A 15517-nucleotide genomic window follows, 5' to 3' on the forward strand; every position below is an offset into this window, starting at 1 on the left:
GCCGCATTCATCGTGAAGCATGCAAGTGTTTCAAACTACACACACTTCTAGAGGTGCAGCAGGAACAAGAATAGTTGGTCCTTTATTCAGTAGCAGCTTCTTATAGCCAAACCTGCTTTATACTGACCCTCATTTATAAAGCAGTCTGGTGAGAAATGCTTTGCGGTTCGCGCAAACATAAAACAAACAAACGTCCACTCATTCCACAACCAGGCACAACGCAATATCCATGGGCGAGGAGCAATACATTGATCAATATATTTATTATATTTGTCAATAAAAGCTTTTTTATTTGACTAACAAGGAAATTTTCAACTGCGAAACTTACAGGATATTCTAAAGGGAAAGTTGATTTCTTAAAGGGTTACTTCAACGATTAACATATGGCTTTCTATCAGCAGAAACCCTGGAGTATATTCAAATGATCATGCTCCCCCCTCTCATATCCCCCTGAGACGAGAGATTTGTAAATTTTATTTCTGAAAAAATTACTCCGGTGGAAAATATCATCGATTTTTGTCATAGGTAAAATGTTTGGCCAGGCGCTAAAGACTACAGCCAGCAGAGGGAGCTATTTCCGCATGTTTTCAACTCGCACATGGGGGATCACACTCAACTCAGCTCGGCTCAGGCATTCATGTAAATGGTGCGGCCGGTGGAGCAAAGTGAGTATTTTATCTTTAAGTTAATTGCTATGAAAGTTAATTTTCCGAAGGCATGAACTGAAAACGCCCCAGATTGAACACGCGCTGTGAACGACTGCCGCGAGCGTGGACACTTCAGCTCTCATCAGGAGAGCTCATTCAGCTCATCACGATGAGTGTAATCTGACTCCTGCTGCGTTCCACTTCCTCAGCAGCTAAATCACAATATTGAACAGATGCTTGAACAGTGTCTGTTCTCTAACTCAGTGGTTCTCAAACCTGTCCTGGGGACCCCTCACCACTGCACATTTTGCATGTCTCCCTCATCAGACACCCAATTCAAATCTTAGAGTCTCTACTAATGAGCTGATGATGTGAATCAGGTGTGTTTGATGAGGGAGACATGCAAAATGTGTACTGGTTGGGGGTCCCCAGGACAGGTTTGAGAACCACTGCTCTAACTGAACTGATTTTATGAAAATGATATGGGAAAGTAAAAGTGATTCAGTAGCTGGCTTTGGGAGTGGCCTCACAGGGCAGCGAAGCATTCTGGGAATTGTAGTCTTTCATCCCCATGAGACAAAAATAAATGTTCTGTCTCAGTCTAGAAAGCACAAAATTAAAAAATAATTTCACATTTCTACTACATTAATGACCCAGTTTAAATACAGATTCATCTTCCCAGCGCTGAAGTACTTCTTTAATTCATCACTTCATATTTACTTATGTGCTATGTTTAATATGCTTTAGTAATATAGGCATATGCTTTATTTATTTTATGCCTGGCTTCACCCCTTTCTTTGTCTTTTTTCTTTCTTTTTCTCTTCTTTTCTTTTCAAATTAGGCTTCTTTATGTAATTTTTCTTGTTGACTAGGAGCCATTTTGCCTGAAAGATTGTTTGTTTGTGTGTTATTTATCTTTTGTTTGTTAAAACTGCAATAAAAAAAATAGATAATACATTTAAAAAGATGCATCCTTCCAGGGGGAGGGGTGCAAGAGAAAATCTAAGAGAGGTGGTCGGCTAAGGCGATGGCGCCCTCGCGTGTTAGGAAAGTGAAATTGGTCTTCTTGGCAGAAATGTATGAGTTATGTAAGTGTCACGTCTAGAACCATTTGTCACTGCTCTTCTACTGTTGAAGCAAATGTAGCCTAATATCTTTACTTATCCACAGCCTTTCTATAGGCCAGTGAGCTCCCGACGCACGTGAAGAGCAGTGCGCTTTTGCAAAATATAAACAAGAGGCGGGGCGCGAGGTGGAGCTTACCAGTCATGCATTACCATGCATAACTCTCGTTTTGCTGCCACATAAGCTCCCTACCTGATAAACAATAACAGTTTAGGGGGCGTTATACACCTCAGTAGTTATTTTATCAATCAGATATTAAAGGGACGAGCGCAGACCCCAAAATGGAGCTCCGCGTGCTCTGTAATGTGACACAAAGAGCTGTCAAGAAGGGGCGGGGCCTCGTTCCAGCGTTGGTAAAACAGTTCACGAGCGGGTCTCCAATGACAGCGCGATTAACTTCAGGGTCTGGCGTCAACATATGCCATTTACCAAAGTTGTACATTCGGAGCCCTCCAACGTGGCGATTTCCCAGCCACCCGAAGAGTGGGGTACAAATATTGCAGTGGGTTTGAACGATAACGCAGAGCCTGCCAGTTTAAGATTAGCGGTTTAAACAAAAAAACTACAACAGGGCAACTCCCCCCTGAAACGGGCAGCAAAAGGTAAGACAGAATTTGTTGCTGCAAGTTTTCGTCTCATGAGTTGCAACCGAAAACTTTTCAACCGAGTTTTAAGAGTTACTTTTACATGCATCTGCCTATAGCTTAAGGTGCTTGTTTACCCGTTTCTATCCGAAAAAAACCCAACAATAGATAAACTAGCAAATTTTGTCCAGTTGCAGTTGAGACTTGCTTTGGCTTAAAAGTTTTAACTAGGTCAATTTTTTTGTTGTTGTCTTTAATACATTCAATAGGCCATATGCTTATGTTTATAAATTGTTGATCTCAATTGTGCCAAGTTTAAACAGGTTTTACTGTTTAGTTACAGTTGGATCAATGAGCGTTAATACATTGGTGGGTTGCGAAATATATTCCCGGTTGATTGGAATGGCATGCCTTTAAATGCTGTCAGCTGCCAAATTTGCACCACGCTGGTGATGTTGCATAAATTTCAGCCAAAAATATACCACCTTGGGTATTAGTTTACAATTAAAGCTTCTTACATTGTCAAACAATCAATCAAACAACGTATTTATAGCCCTATAGCACAATACAAGCAACCGGCATTGATTGATCAAAATGCAGTAGAATTTGGAAAAACAAATCTTCTAAAAATAATGAGTAACATTGAATTTGATATTCTTAATGACATAATGGATTATATTTCAAAAACATAAAGTTGAGCATTTGTTGCAAAGAGAAAACATTTTTGTTTCATCATAACATTTGCTAGTGTAGTTTGGAAATATGAAAAGTTGTGCTTCAGGGTAAATTAGAGATAAGAAACACAAATACATTTCTGCTTCTTTCAAGATGACATGGATTTAAACGGCATGGGTACCCACAAGGAGAGCAAGAGTGATTATTTCCATTAAACAATCAGTGGCTTTGACATGGTGTAGATTCTGTCTGCATGTAGACTACAAGTCATGTGTTATCATGCATAGTGTGGCTTAAGGGAAATCAAATGAGGCTGGCACAGAGAAATAGCACAACCAATCAAATAACGGGATGAGTGGGAAGGTCACTGCCACTCGTAGAAAAAGCATTTGTAGAAATAACAAAGAGGCAAATAAAATCTGTTCACTTTCCCACTACTTTCAGTTGGCTTTTTTTCTTTCTTTATCGTGTAATTTGACAGTATATAGCCGTTTAAAACAACATTTTAGGGCACAGAGAAGATCGCAAGGTCCTCATAGAGGCACCGGACACCTTGAAAACTTTCCACCTCACAATGTCAGCCCGTCAGTCAACAAAAGAATGACTAGACGCTCCAGCTCTGACGCAGTAACACACCTCTTTCTCCTTCTCTCACGCTCTCTTGCTCTCTCTTTGCTAGAGAGAGTTCTGGACATCTGTACTTTTCCACTCTAACAGTGGAGAGCACATAGATCCCCGAGCTGGGCCCTTCCTCAGACTGCGCAAATACTGCTGAACCCGGCTGTTTCAAGTCTGCATTTACCCACATGGCCTCTTTAGCTGTGAAATTGTATGCAGACTTATGACTTTGTCATGCCACAGTTCAGGGATTTTTAACCTTTTAATTCCTTTTAATACCTTCAGTACCACTTTTGTGAAATAGAGGCAGCCAGATATTATCATGTATACAGACACATTTATATTTTGCGAGAAAAGAATTAAATTCTAAAGAGAATCTGTATTTTGTCATCCAAAGTGGATTCAATTTTTTAAGCCTTTTTGATTTGCGCATTTCAGTGAAGAGTAAAACTGTGTGAAATTTAATTGAATACATATGATTCATATTATGAATTAAACATTTAAAATGAGTGAAACAATTTTTTTTTAATAAATCTTAGTTTGTGATTCGTATTGATAAAAAAAAGCTCTATTTTTTTAAACTAATACATTTTTTAAAAACTATAATATGAATGATATTTAAGAATCATTCATTTAAAATTTTATGGAATTTGCCAACTAATTGAAATGTGTATCTTTAAAAAAAAAAAAGGTGGTTGAAAAAATAAGTTTTTTAAAAAAAAACGTAGGCCTATTCATATATTTACTCAAATTCGAATAAAATAATTTTAATTTATTTGTATAGTTTTTAAATTTTTTTATTTGATTGTTATATAAAACCATTGAAAGAAAGAAGAGATATAGAAATTAAATATAAATATTAAAAACCCACAAAATTGTGCTGTGGCATCTGGCACCAAGATGTTAGTAGCAGATCTTTTAAGTCCTGTAAGTTGTGAGGGGTGGCCTCCATGGATCAGACTTGTTTGTTTAGCACATCCCACAGATGGGTGATTAAATTGAGATCTGGGGAATTTGGAGGTCAAGTCAACACCTCAAACCATTCCTGAACCATTTTTGCTTTGTGGAAGGGTGTGGCAGGACCCAAGGTTTCCCAGCAGAAGACTGCCCAGAGCATCACACTGCGGTGGACAGGGGTCAGCATGAGCACCCTAACGCAACAAACACCTTTCTATCAGAACCAGCATTAACTTTTTGAACAATTTGAGCTACAGTAGCTCATCTGTTTGATCAGAAAACACATGGGCCAGCCTTCACACACATGCATCAAAGAGCCTTGGCCGCCCATGACCCTGTCGCCGGTTCATCACTGTTTCTTCCACTTTTGATAGATAGTTTCTTTTTGTCTGGAGCCCAAACTAGAAAACTTGCTTCGACTCAGAGCTTTTTGATTTCCGAGCAATTCACTGGCCTACACTGTAAAAAAAATTGGTTGGTTTTTGTTGGTTTAACTTAAAAAAGTAAGTAACCTGTTTGCCTTAAAATTTTGAGTTTATTGAAATTAAAAATTTGAGTTGATACAATGAAGGAATTTTGTTTTATAAATAGAAACTCAAAATATTTTTGTATCTGAACCACATAAAATTTTTGATCAAGATCTTTGATTAGATCTTTGATCACTGCATCATCAGAAATAAAACACACACAATTACCCAATATGCTTACAAAATCTTTTAATAATATTTTAATAAAGGTTGTCGAATCTCAAAAAAATGTCATTGTACTAACTCAAAATTTTAATTTCAATTAACTCAAAATTTTAAGGCAACCAGGTAACTTTTTTTCTAAATAATTGTTTACAGTGTCCAGATTCAGGTCTGGTTGTGTGTTCACAAGGAGGTCCTCTGTATATTGATAAATGTTATGTGTTTTATGCTGACAGTTTAAGGTCAATTTGTTTTGAGCCAATGGGACTCAGATGCTGTAGTTGTGGTTGCCATCTTTTTGCTGTTAAATATTTGCCTGGAACTGTATGTAAAGTTGCAAACATTTATTAATGGCTAAATTAACCAGACCGGTTGTGAAGTACACACTTCCATTTTTGTCTGTGTTCAACTGAGCTTTTTATCTCCACTGCTGAATGTCTGGATTATTTCTAAGATTTAGATATGCTATACAATTCAGTGAAAGGAATGAAAGTTTGCACACAAAATTTGTTTATAATACATTATTTAACGTATAGTTTTTTTTAAATACAGAGGAAAGTAAAAACAGAATTAATGTTATCTTTTATTAAATTTTTACCTGTAATACCGTGATGTTGAATAAAACAACATGGATCTATACATGGTAATAATGTAATACAACTTATTTATTTATCCTTTCTACATTCTCTTCACTCAGTTTTTTTTTTTTTTGCTCTCTGTGTTGTACATTCTACACTATCATCTTCTGTTTACCTTGAAGTGAGAAGAAAAGTGATAGCTGGAGGGAAGGAGGGAGAGGGCAAGGTGGACTGGACTTTTTGGCTTTACTAGCTCCAACTTACATAAAGAACACAATGAAACTATTCACATCTCTCCAGGGAAGAGGGAGAGAGTTTGAGGGAAACGAGAGAAGTAAATACAGGGAAGCAAAGAGCAAGATAAAGGGTTAGCGGTTCCCCGTGGTTTTCTGCGAAACGGGTGTACTTGTCCAAGAAAGTGTCTTCCCACATGTTGCACATTGTTAACTCAGAAACATGTTGAACACAGGTACATTTTATATTGTATGTCACAGTTTTATATTTTATGTTGACATGATAATTGCTGAGAACCTGAAAGGAAAGCTAAAATAAAATAAATCTATTCACAATTTACCCATGATGGTTAAAACAAGGAGCTGTATTGGAAGCAGTGCTGCTATTGATAACTAAAGCTTATAAAAATCGTTTATAGAATTCTGAAATAAAATGTAAACATTGGATGAAAATTTAAATTTGTTTTTTTAATTAAATATGAGGTTGCCTTGACAACTAACGGAAATGAAATAAGTTGAAGTACTAAAATGACTAAAACTGGAATACAAAACTAATAAAAATGACAAAAGCACATTGCAAAATTACAAAAACCTGAGCTAAAATGAAAACTGGAAATATAAGAAATAAAGGATAATTGAAAATATTAATAAATACAACAAAAGTAGGCCTACATGAACTAAAATAACACTGACTAGTAGTTCTCCGATATTCAGTGACAAATTCTGTGGCCTTTCTAGATGGAGAAGCCACCACTGACCAATGAGGATGGGTGTGTGCTGGCTGAGAGCCGATCAGACATGGCTTTGGTGACGTCAGATGATGTAGTGGGGTCTGCAGGTGCTGATGGGCAGGAGGACGACAGGCCAGCGTGGGACAGTAAGCTGCAGTATGTGCTTGCCCAAGTGGGCTTTAGCGTTGGCCTGGGCAATGTCTGGAGGTTTCCTTACCTCTGTCACCAAAATGGAGGAGGTACTTTTTAATTATTTGAATGTGTGTGTGTTTGTGAATTTTAATGATTGGTAATGTAATCACACACTTTCTTTCTTCAGGTGCCTTTATGTTACTGTATGTTGTGCTGTTGCTCATTATTGGGGTTCCTCTGTTCTTCATGGAGCTGGCAGCTGGGCAGAGCATCCGTCAGGGCAGCATTGGGGTCTGGAAACACATATCGCCTCGCCTCGCAGGTGTAGGCTACTCAAGCTGCATGGTAAATCACTATACTGTACTATAGCATTATACTGTATTAGAACATCAGATATGTTTTAAGATATCTTTTATATATATATATATATATATAATAAAATATATAATTGCTTCAGCATAATACATTTAACATAATTTAACAGCATCGTTATTATTATTGCCCGTTTTGTTTCTTTCTTTCTAGTGCATAGTAGACATTATAACAAAGATGGATAAAAATAGTGTGTTTATATTTTCCAGAGATATTATTGGTGAGTTTATATTTAAAATGAGCTGAAAGGTATCATGTTGCGTCTGGTGGTTACATGGCGTGGGACACTTTTAACTTGATTTATGAGCCTCAGCTTCTGTAATGCCACAGAGTTTCAACAGGAAATGTGTCTTGCAACACAGGCAAAAAAGCCACAAATATATTGTGTAGTTTACACATAATAAAATTAGACATTTTTGAGAAAATATTTGTCATGCTGACTAGAACTGTCAAAACAGAAGCATCAGTTTTATTCTGAGACTGGCTTAAAGAACGCAGCCAGCTTTAGTTCTCTGTTGTGAGAAGTCTTTCTAAAATGGCTGCAGTCCATACATACATGTTGACGTATATATTCTGTGTTTGTATGTGAGGAGGAGTGAGTGCAGTTTTATGTGTGCCTATATGAGACCATTATCAGCTCGTCATTATAACATTATCAGATCAGATGGCAGACGTTGTATAATGTTGGTATCTTGCACAAATATGAGAGGATTTATTTTTGCTTTACAGTAATGTAACAAGTGAAGATATTGACACTGTGTATGTTTAAACTTTAACTCTTTTTTTTTTAATCATGCATCTATACAGCCATAAGATGTCATTGTGCTCTTTCTTTATCTCAGGTTTGTTTCTTCGTGGCCTTGTACTATAATGTGATCATTGCCTGGTCTCTGTTCTATATGGGGAATTCATTCCAGTATCCATTGCCATGGGAACAGTGTCCTGTAGATATGATCTCAAACCAAACAGGCATGTACTTCACATACACAGAATCACTTGGAATAATTGTTAAAAAAATATATTAAAAAATTGAATTTATAAAAAGTGAAAGGAAGGACTTTTTTATATTGTATTCTTTTGAGCTTTCTTTTCCTCAAAGAATCCTGAAAAAAAAAATATTTTAATTAATTTATCAACATTGATAATAATAATAATAAATATTTCTTGAGCATCATATCATCATATCAGAATGATTTCTGAAGGAGTATGTGACACTGAAGACTGGGGTAATGATGCTGAAAATGACATCACAGGAATTATTAAATAAAATGTATTCAAATAGAAAACAATTATTTTAAATTGTAATAATATTTCACACAATATTACTGTAGCCTTTGTGGAAATGTGTGTTCTTTAAAAGCAAAAACTTACCAATCAATACATTTACAACGTACATTTAAAAGAAATTAAAATAAAATAAAAGTATTAATGAAAACACTAAGCTTTAAAGACAACAGTTAAACCCAACAGTTAAACTTGAGGTGAGGGAATCAATGGAAGAGAACGTTTCTTGCTTAAAGGGTTAGTTCACCCAAAAATTGATCAATGATTCGGATCGCCAATGTCACGTGATTTTTAGCAGTATGGCAGTTTGACACCCGATCCAAACTGCTGAAATCCCGTGACATTGGCGATCTGAACCATTGATCGATTCACTGATTCATAACCGTTTGAATCTTTATTTGAGGAACACGGAAGAGAAGACAATGCTGAATAAAGTCGTAGATTTTGTTATTTTTGGACCAAAATGAGATTCTAATGAACTAACTGATGTCGCATATGGACTACTTTGATGATGTTTTTATTCCCTTTCTGGACATGGACAGTAAAGTGTGCATAGACTGCATATGCTCTGGGACTAAAATATAAAATATCTTAAACTGTGTTCCGATGATGAACAGAGGTCTTACGGGTGTGGGACAACATTAGGATGAGTCATTAAAGGGGGGGTGAAATGCTGTTTCATGCATACTGATCTTTTTACACTGTTAAAGACTTGGAATCCCATACTAAACATAGACAAAGTTTCAAAAGTTAAGGTGGACGTTTGATGGGAGTATTTCTTTGTCAAAAATACTACTTCCGGTTAGTCATAAGTTTCGGCAAGTTTTTTGAGATCATGCGTCCCCATTGACGTTAGTGGGGGCGGAATTTCCTTGTATGGGCCTTACGGACAATTCTACCGGAAGCGCGTGAGAGAGAGAGAGGGAGAGAGAGAGCAACAGCCTACGCCCATCAAAGCGCTGGCTTGTAGGATGCTAAACAGGTGATATAACCAGTAGCTACTGACTTACCCACTGATAGGCCGGCGGTCGATCTGTATTAGCACTTTCCTCACGCGACGGGCGAATCACTTTCCTCACTGAGCGACTCACTTTCCTCACGCGGCAGGCGAATCACTTTCCTCACTGAGCGAATCACTTTCCTCACAGAGCGACTCACTTTCCTCACGCGGCGGGCGAATCACTTTCCTCACTGAGCGAATCACTTTCCTCACGCGGCGGGCGAATCACTTTCCTCACGCGGCGGGCGAATCACTTTCCTCACTGAGCGACTCACTTTCCTCACGCGGCAGGCGAATCACTTTCCTCACAGAGCGAATCACTTTCCTCACAGAGCGAATCACTTTCCTCACGCGGCGGGCGAATCACTTTCCTCACTGAGCGAATCACTTTCCTCACAGAGCGAATCACTTTCCTCACGCGGCGGGCGAATCACTTTCCTCACTGAGCGAATCACTTTCCTCACAGAGCGAATCACTTTCCTCACTGAGCGAATCACTTTCCTCACTGAGCGAATCACTTTCCTCACAGAGCGAATCACTTTCCTCACGCGACGGGCGAATCACTTTCCTCACAGAGCGACTCACTTTCCTCACGCGGCGGGCGAATCACTTTCCTCACTGAGCGAATCACTTTCCTCACAGAGCGAATCACTTTCCTCACGCGGCGGGCGAATCACTTTCCTCACAGAGCGACTCACTTTCCTCACTGCAGCGCGCTGCTGCACACGTCATTATTTAGCTCCGCTCACATGACACGCCCCCACCCGCTCGGCTTTTTTCGGAAAGACTCGGAACAGCGCATCTTTCTTATATAATTATAAAAAAAATAAAGACTTTTCGGAGATATGCAGGATGCAATGCTACTCTATAGGTACTCAAGATTGACATGACACTGACTGAAACTGAGTGTTTCACCCCCCCTTTAATGACATCAATTTAATTTTTGGGTGAACTAACCCTTTAAGCCAGACAGCTGCACAAAGGAAATTGACTCTTCATTTCAAATAGTGTTTTTACAAGTGTCAAATCATTAATGCAGAGTAAGCACTCCACTTTTACTCACGCAGTTACCCTACACACAGTTACTCACGCACATCCCTACACACTTTTTTTTATATAGCATCTCTTTGTTACAAAAGGTTAATGTACGTGTTGATCTCATCTTCCCATCTTAGTGAAGGAATGTACATCAAGCTCTCCTACCTCATATTTCTGGTTCAGGAAAGCTCTGGATATCTCAGACTCCATAGATGAGTCAGGAGAGTTTAACCCTATCATGACCGGTTGCCTCCTTGCCGCCTGGGCTATAGTGTGTCTCGCAATGATCAAGGGCATCAAGTCTTCTGCCAAGGTACAAAATACACACATGTTTGTTTTTTAATCATGGTTGGGACTTTTCTGGTACATCTACTGTTGCTAATGATATTTTCTATCCCCTAACCCTCACACAAACCTTTTTTTGCGTTTCTGCAATGACAAATAAAAGTTTTTAACTGTTTATCAAGCCATCTACCTCACAATGTAGGGTGTTTCACTATCCTTGTGAGGTTTTCCTGAAGGGCCAAAATGTTTAACTGAAATGAATCAACAGATGTTCTTATTGAAATAAATTTAAATGGTTGATCTGTCTCTTCCTGTTCTCCAGGTGATGTATTTCTCCTCTGTGTTCCCTTACGCTGTGCTGATCTGTTTTCTCATCAGAGGGCTCATGTTGGACGGGGCTATAGAGGGCATCAAATATATGTTTTATCCTAAGGTGATGAGCTCACACCACTCCCATAAAGGCATGTCAAATCAAGTTGTATTCAAATGTGATTTTGTAATCATGCAGTATTTCTCTCTGTTTGTATTAGCTGGAGACTTGGGGGGAAGTGCAGGTGTGGCGTCAGGCGGCCACACAGGTGTTTTTTGCACTGGGTCTGGGTTACGGCTCTGTGATCGCTTATTCATCCTACAACCCTGTGCATAACAACTGCCACCGGGATGCCATTATGGTCTCTAGCATCAACTTCATGACCTCAGTATTGGCCTCTCTAGTTGTCTTTGTGGTCCTTGGTTTCAGAGCCAAGAACATTGCTCTGGATTGTGTTGCAACGTAAGAAAGAATCTGTGTTCTTTCGTTTTTGCTTGAAATATGATTGTATTTAAATGCGCACTTTAATTACATTTATGAAAGTTTCTTGAAAAGGTTTATAGGATGCATTACCATTCAAAAGTTTGTGGTTGATGTGAATTATTTTCTCTTATGCTCACCAAAGCTGCAAAGCTGCAAAAATACATAATAATAGTAGTAGTGGTGGTGGTAATTAGTATAGAAATGTAGACGCACCCTAGCGGCAGCAAATCTAATTTGCAGCGAGTGTCGTCTAGCAACTCTCAACAGACGAGTGAACTGGAAAAACCAAACGCTGGTCAGGCCAATCACATCGTGTATGGAGTCGGTGGGCGGGCTTAACATAATGACGGTTTGGGTAGGTTCTGCGTGCGTCTTGTTAACAAAGAAGCTGGCGAACGGCTGTCTTTCGAATTGGCTTTTGGCCGTGCCTCTGGAAGACTTGGAGTTTAGCTTTTCTATGAGAAAAGAACAAAGAACGGCACTGAAATCATTCTTAAGAAGGGAAGATGTGTTCAGAGTTTGCCGTCCGAATACGGCAAAAGTTTAATCTGTTAACTTGCTCCGCTTCACCTTCGTTGTTCTGGTTGATTGTAGCGCTATCCTATCGCGTGTAGTAGTAGTAGTAGCAACAATAATATTCATGATGATGATAATAATATAGGAGTAATGGTAGCATTTGTCATTTATAATAATAGTAATAGTATTCGTGATAATAATAATAATAATACATTTAAACTAGTCAATAATGTTATTGTAGATGTACACTATTCTCTAGGTTTGGGAGCCGCTTTACAATTGCCAGTGAGCACAACCAACAGACCTTCCCAACATAGATACTGTAATTTGCAATACTGTAATTTACATATCAATCATTATATATTGTGAAGGCTTTTCAACAATACATACTTCTATTCATCTTCACTTCTATTCAGTTTTTGTCCCCTCAAACCAAACTGCATAGCAAATCCAGCTAAATATCTTGAAATTATTCTTCATTAAATTAGCATGTGTATAATTTCTTCATATTTGTATTTCAATTGATGTCACTTTGCAGTAATGTAGCCCGGATGGCGGAAATGACAACAACAGGTTCATCGCAGCATTGGTGGCCATTGTTCAACATTTCTGACCCCAAATCAGTGTCTCTTCATGACTACAGAGAATGGTACAGCCACCATGGAACTATGCTAGGGTCGAATATCACTGACTGTGACCTGGAAAGAGAAATGAGCAAGGTAGGGTTAACGTATGCATGCGCTTCAGTGCATATTCTATTACTACTCAGTTAAATGAATCTCACATACAGTGCCATAGTGATATTATTTCTGGTTGTGAGAGTTCATCCATCCATCTATGATGATCCTCTTTTGCTCAGGGAGTGGAGGGCACAGGTTTGGCGTTTATAGCGTTTACGGAGGCGATGGCGTTGTTTCCTGCAAGTCCATTTTGGTCTGCTTTGTTCTTTCTCATGCTGCTGAATCTGGGCCTCTCCACCATGTTCGGCACCATGCAGGGGATTCTTACCCCGCTCATGGACAACTTCAAAGTGCTGGGCCGCCACAAGACCATGTTGACGGGTACACTCAAATAGATGTGCTAATACTAAAGGATACTGTGCCCTGACTGTCACGTAACTTGGCTGTGTTATTGTATAACATGCAGTGTGTTGCTGTATCCTGGGCTTCTTCATTGGCCTGCTCTTCACTCAAAGAAGTGGCAACTATTTTGTGACCATGTTTGACGATTATTCTGCAACATTGCCGCTGATTATCGTTGTCATCTTTGAAACTGTCAGCGTGGCATGGGTTTACGGTGCTGATCGGTGAGATGAAATGTTAAATCATTTATTTATATGCTGAAGTTAATACTTTTTTGTTGTGCAGTTTTTTAAATGTATTTTTTATCCTTGTTGTATTTGCTCACTGTTTTGCAGTTTCTTGGATGATGTGGAGGTGATGCTACACTGGCGCCCTCCGGTAATTTATCGCTATTTGTGGAAATATGTGTGCCTGCTCAGCATGGTGGGACTGCTGGCTGCTAGTCTTCTCCGTATGGTCTTCAAACGGCCCACTTACACAGCCTGGAACCACACCACGGTATTATACAAACTGAAATAAGTTGTAAAAAAAGAATGATGACTTTAGATAACTTTAAAAATACAAGTTCTGTTATCATTTATACTCACCTTCCTGACGTTAAAAACCTTGTTTGAGTCTCTCATGCTCATCAATGCTGCAATTTTTAAATTTTCAGTATCAAATGATCCTTTAGAAATCATACTAATTTGCTGTTTAAGAAATATTATTTATTAGTGTTGACAACAGTTGTGCTAATTAATATTTTGATAACTTTTTTTTCAGGATTCCTTGAGGAATAGAAAGTTCAAAAGAACAACATTTATTTTAAATATTATTTTTTTTTGGTAGCTTTATAAATGTCTTTACTGCCACTTTTGATTAATTGAATGATTATTTGCTGAATTTGTGTATTAGATTTCTTTAAAAGTCAAAAAAATGAAGTCAAATGTAGTGCACAATGAAAGTCAGTGGGCTCCATTGTTGTTTTGGACACCATTGATTATCCACCCGGTGTGATGAACAGTATTTCTCTCTGACAGGGTTCTGAAGCTAGCCTCGAGTATCCTGGATGGGCTCTGATCATGCTGTCCATGCTAATCATCGTAGCATCTCTCCCGGTGCCCATTGGCTATCTGCTCTCCTTCCTCAGAGGGGGGCCGAGCCTACCAGGGGAGGAGGGCGAAGTTGAGCCTCCAAGAGAGCGATACTCCAAATGCAATTCTGAAGAGCCAGAGCCAAATAACCATCACTACCCAGTGGATGAAGACAGGATTCGGCCCCTTTCCACCTTCCTTCCACTAGGTGCTGAACACTACAGACTACTTCCACAACAGGAAGATGGGGAGGAGGAGGAAGACACTGGAGTGTGAGAGAAAACAGGTGTTTGAGCAGATAATCATCATTATTTTAGTTGTTTAATGGAGGGGAGGTAGATAGACTCCATTTATTCTCATTATGCTAATGAATATTCATGAAAAATGTGTCAACTGAGGCCCTTTTTTAAGAGGGACACTTGTTGCGAGTGCACCAATTATTGAATTACTTCTTGAATCCCCACATTAACTTGGCCTAAGTAATGTGGACTGTACCAAAAGTGCCTCTTAATGAGTGTCCACACTTATTTATATATCAGATTACAGCTTCTCCAAATGACAGTAGTTATACTCATGGCATTTAGAATATATATATATATATATATATATATATATATATATATATATATATATATATAATTGTTTTTTTATTTTTTACTATAGTTACTTGAGTAAAGTAGGTTAAAACTTTACAATAAGTTCCTATTTATTACCATTAGATAAAGGGATAGTTTGCAGATCTATTACAAACATTCTTCCAAATATCTTCCTTTGTGTTCAGCAGAAGAAAGAGATTCATACAGGTTTGGAACAACTTGAGGGGGACTAAATGATGACAGAATTTTCATTTTTGGGTGAACTATCCCTTTAATGCCTTTGGCAACATGAACAATGAGCAATATATTTTTACAGCATTTATTATTCTCTTAATATTGGTTAATATAACATCTCAGATTAAAACGAAGAGGAACGAGACTGCATATTGACCCTATGGGGACAGCGTCAGCATAACTGGTGTCTGAAGCACATGTGAACACACTCCTAATTTCATTGGCCGACGACAGTCCCTGATGGCATTAGCAGAGCGCCTGTGAATATAAGAGGT

The 15517-nt window shown here is 38.5% G+C and overlaps 1 protein-coding gene across 1 annotated transcript; it reads left to right on the forward strand.

Annotated features, from left to right (window-relative positions):
- Window positions 1-2018: 2018 nt before the first annotated feature.
- On the forward strand, window positions 2019-14984 carry slc6a16a (solute carrier family 6 member 16a). Its single transcript, XM_067413819.1, has 12 exons — window positions 2019-2374; window positions 6845-7076; window positions 7157-7314; window positions 8184-8310; window positions 10801-10976; window positions 11271-11381; window positions 11479-11720; window positions 12796-12976; window positions 13117-13318; window positions 13404-13563; window positions 13675-13837; window positions 14359-14984. The coding sequence occupies exons 2-12, from the start codon at window positions 6845-6847 to the stop codon at window positions 14686-14688; spliced, it is 2082 nt and encodes a 693-aa protein (XP_067269920.1). The 5' UTR covers window positions 2019-2374; the 3' UTR covers window positions 14689-14984.
- Window positions 14985-15517: the final 533 nt, after the last annotated feature.

Source organism: Pseudorasbora parva, chromosome 2, assembly GCF_024679245.1.
Source record: "Pseudorasbora parva isolate DD20220531a chromosome 2, ASM2467924v1, whole genome shotgun sequence".
In the NCBI taxonomy this organism is placed as follows: Eukaryota; Metazoa; Chordata; class Actinopteri; order Cypriniformes; family Gobionidae; genus Pseudorasbora; species Pseudorasbora parva.

Bases quoted from the DNA above. Each gene is read 5' to 3' on its own strand.
- slc6a16a (XM_067413819.1), top strand. From the start codon at position 6,845: ATGGAGAAGCCACCACTGACCAATGAGGATGGGTGTGTGCTGGCTGAG. The intron at 7,315-8,183 runs GTAAATCACTAT...TCTTTATCTCAG, and splicing joins TAGGCTACTCAAGCTGCATG to GTTTGTTTCTTCGTGGCCTT. The intron at 8,311-10,800 runs GCATGTACTTCA...TTCCCATCTTAG, and splicing joins TATGATCTCAAACCAAACAG to TGAAGGAATGTACATCAAGC.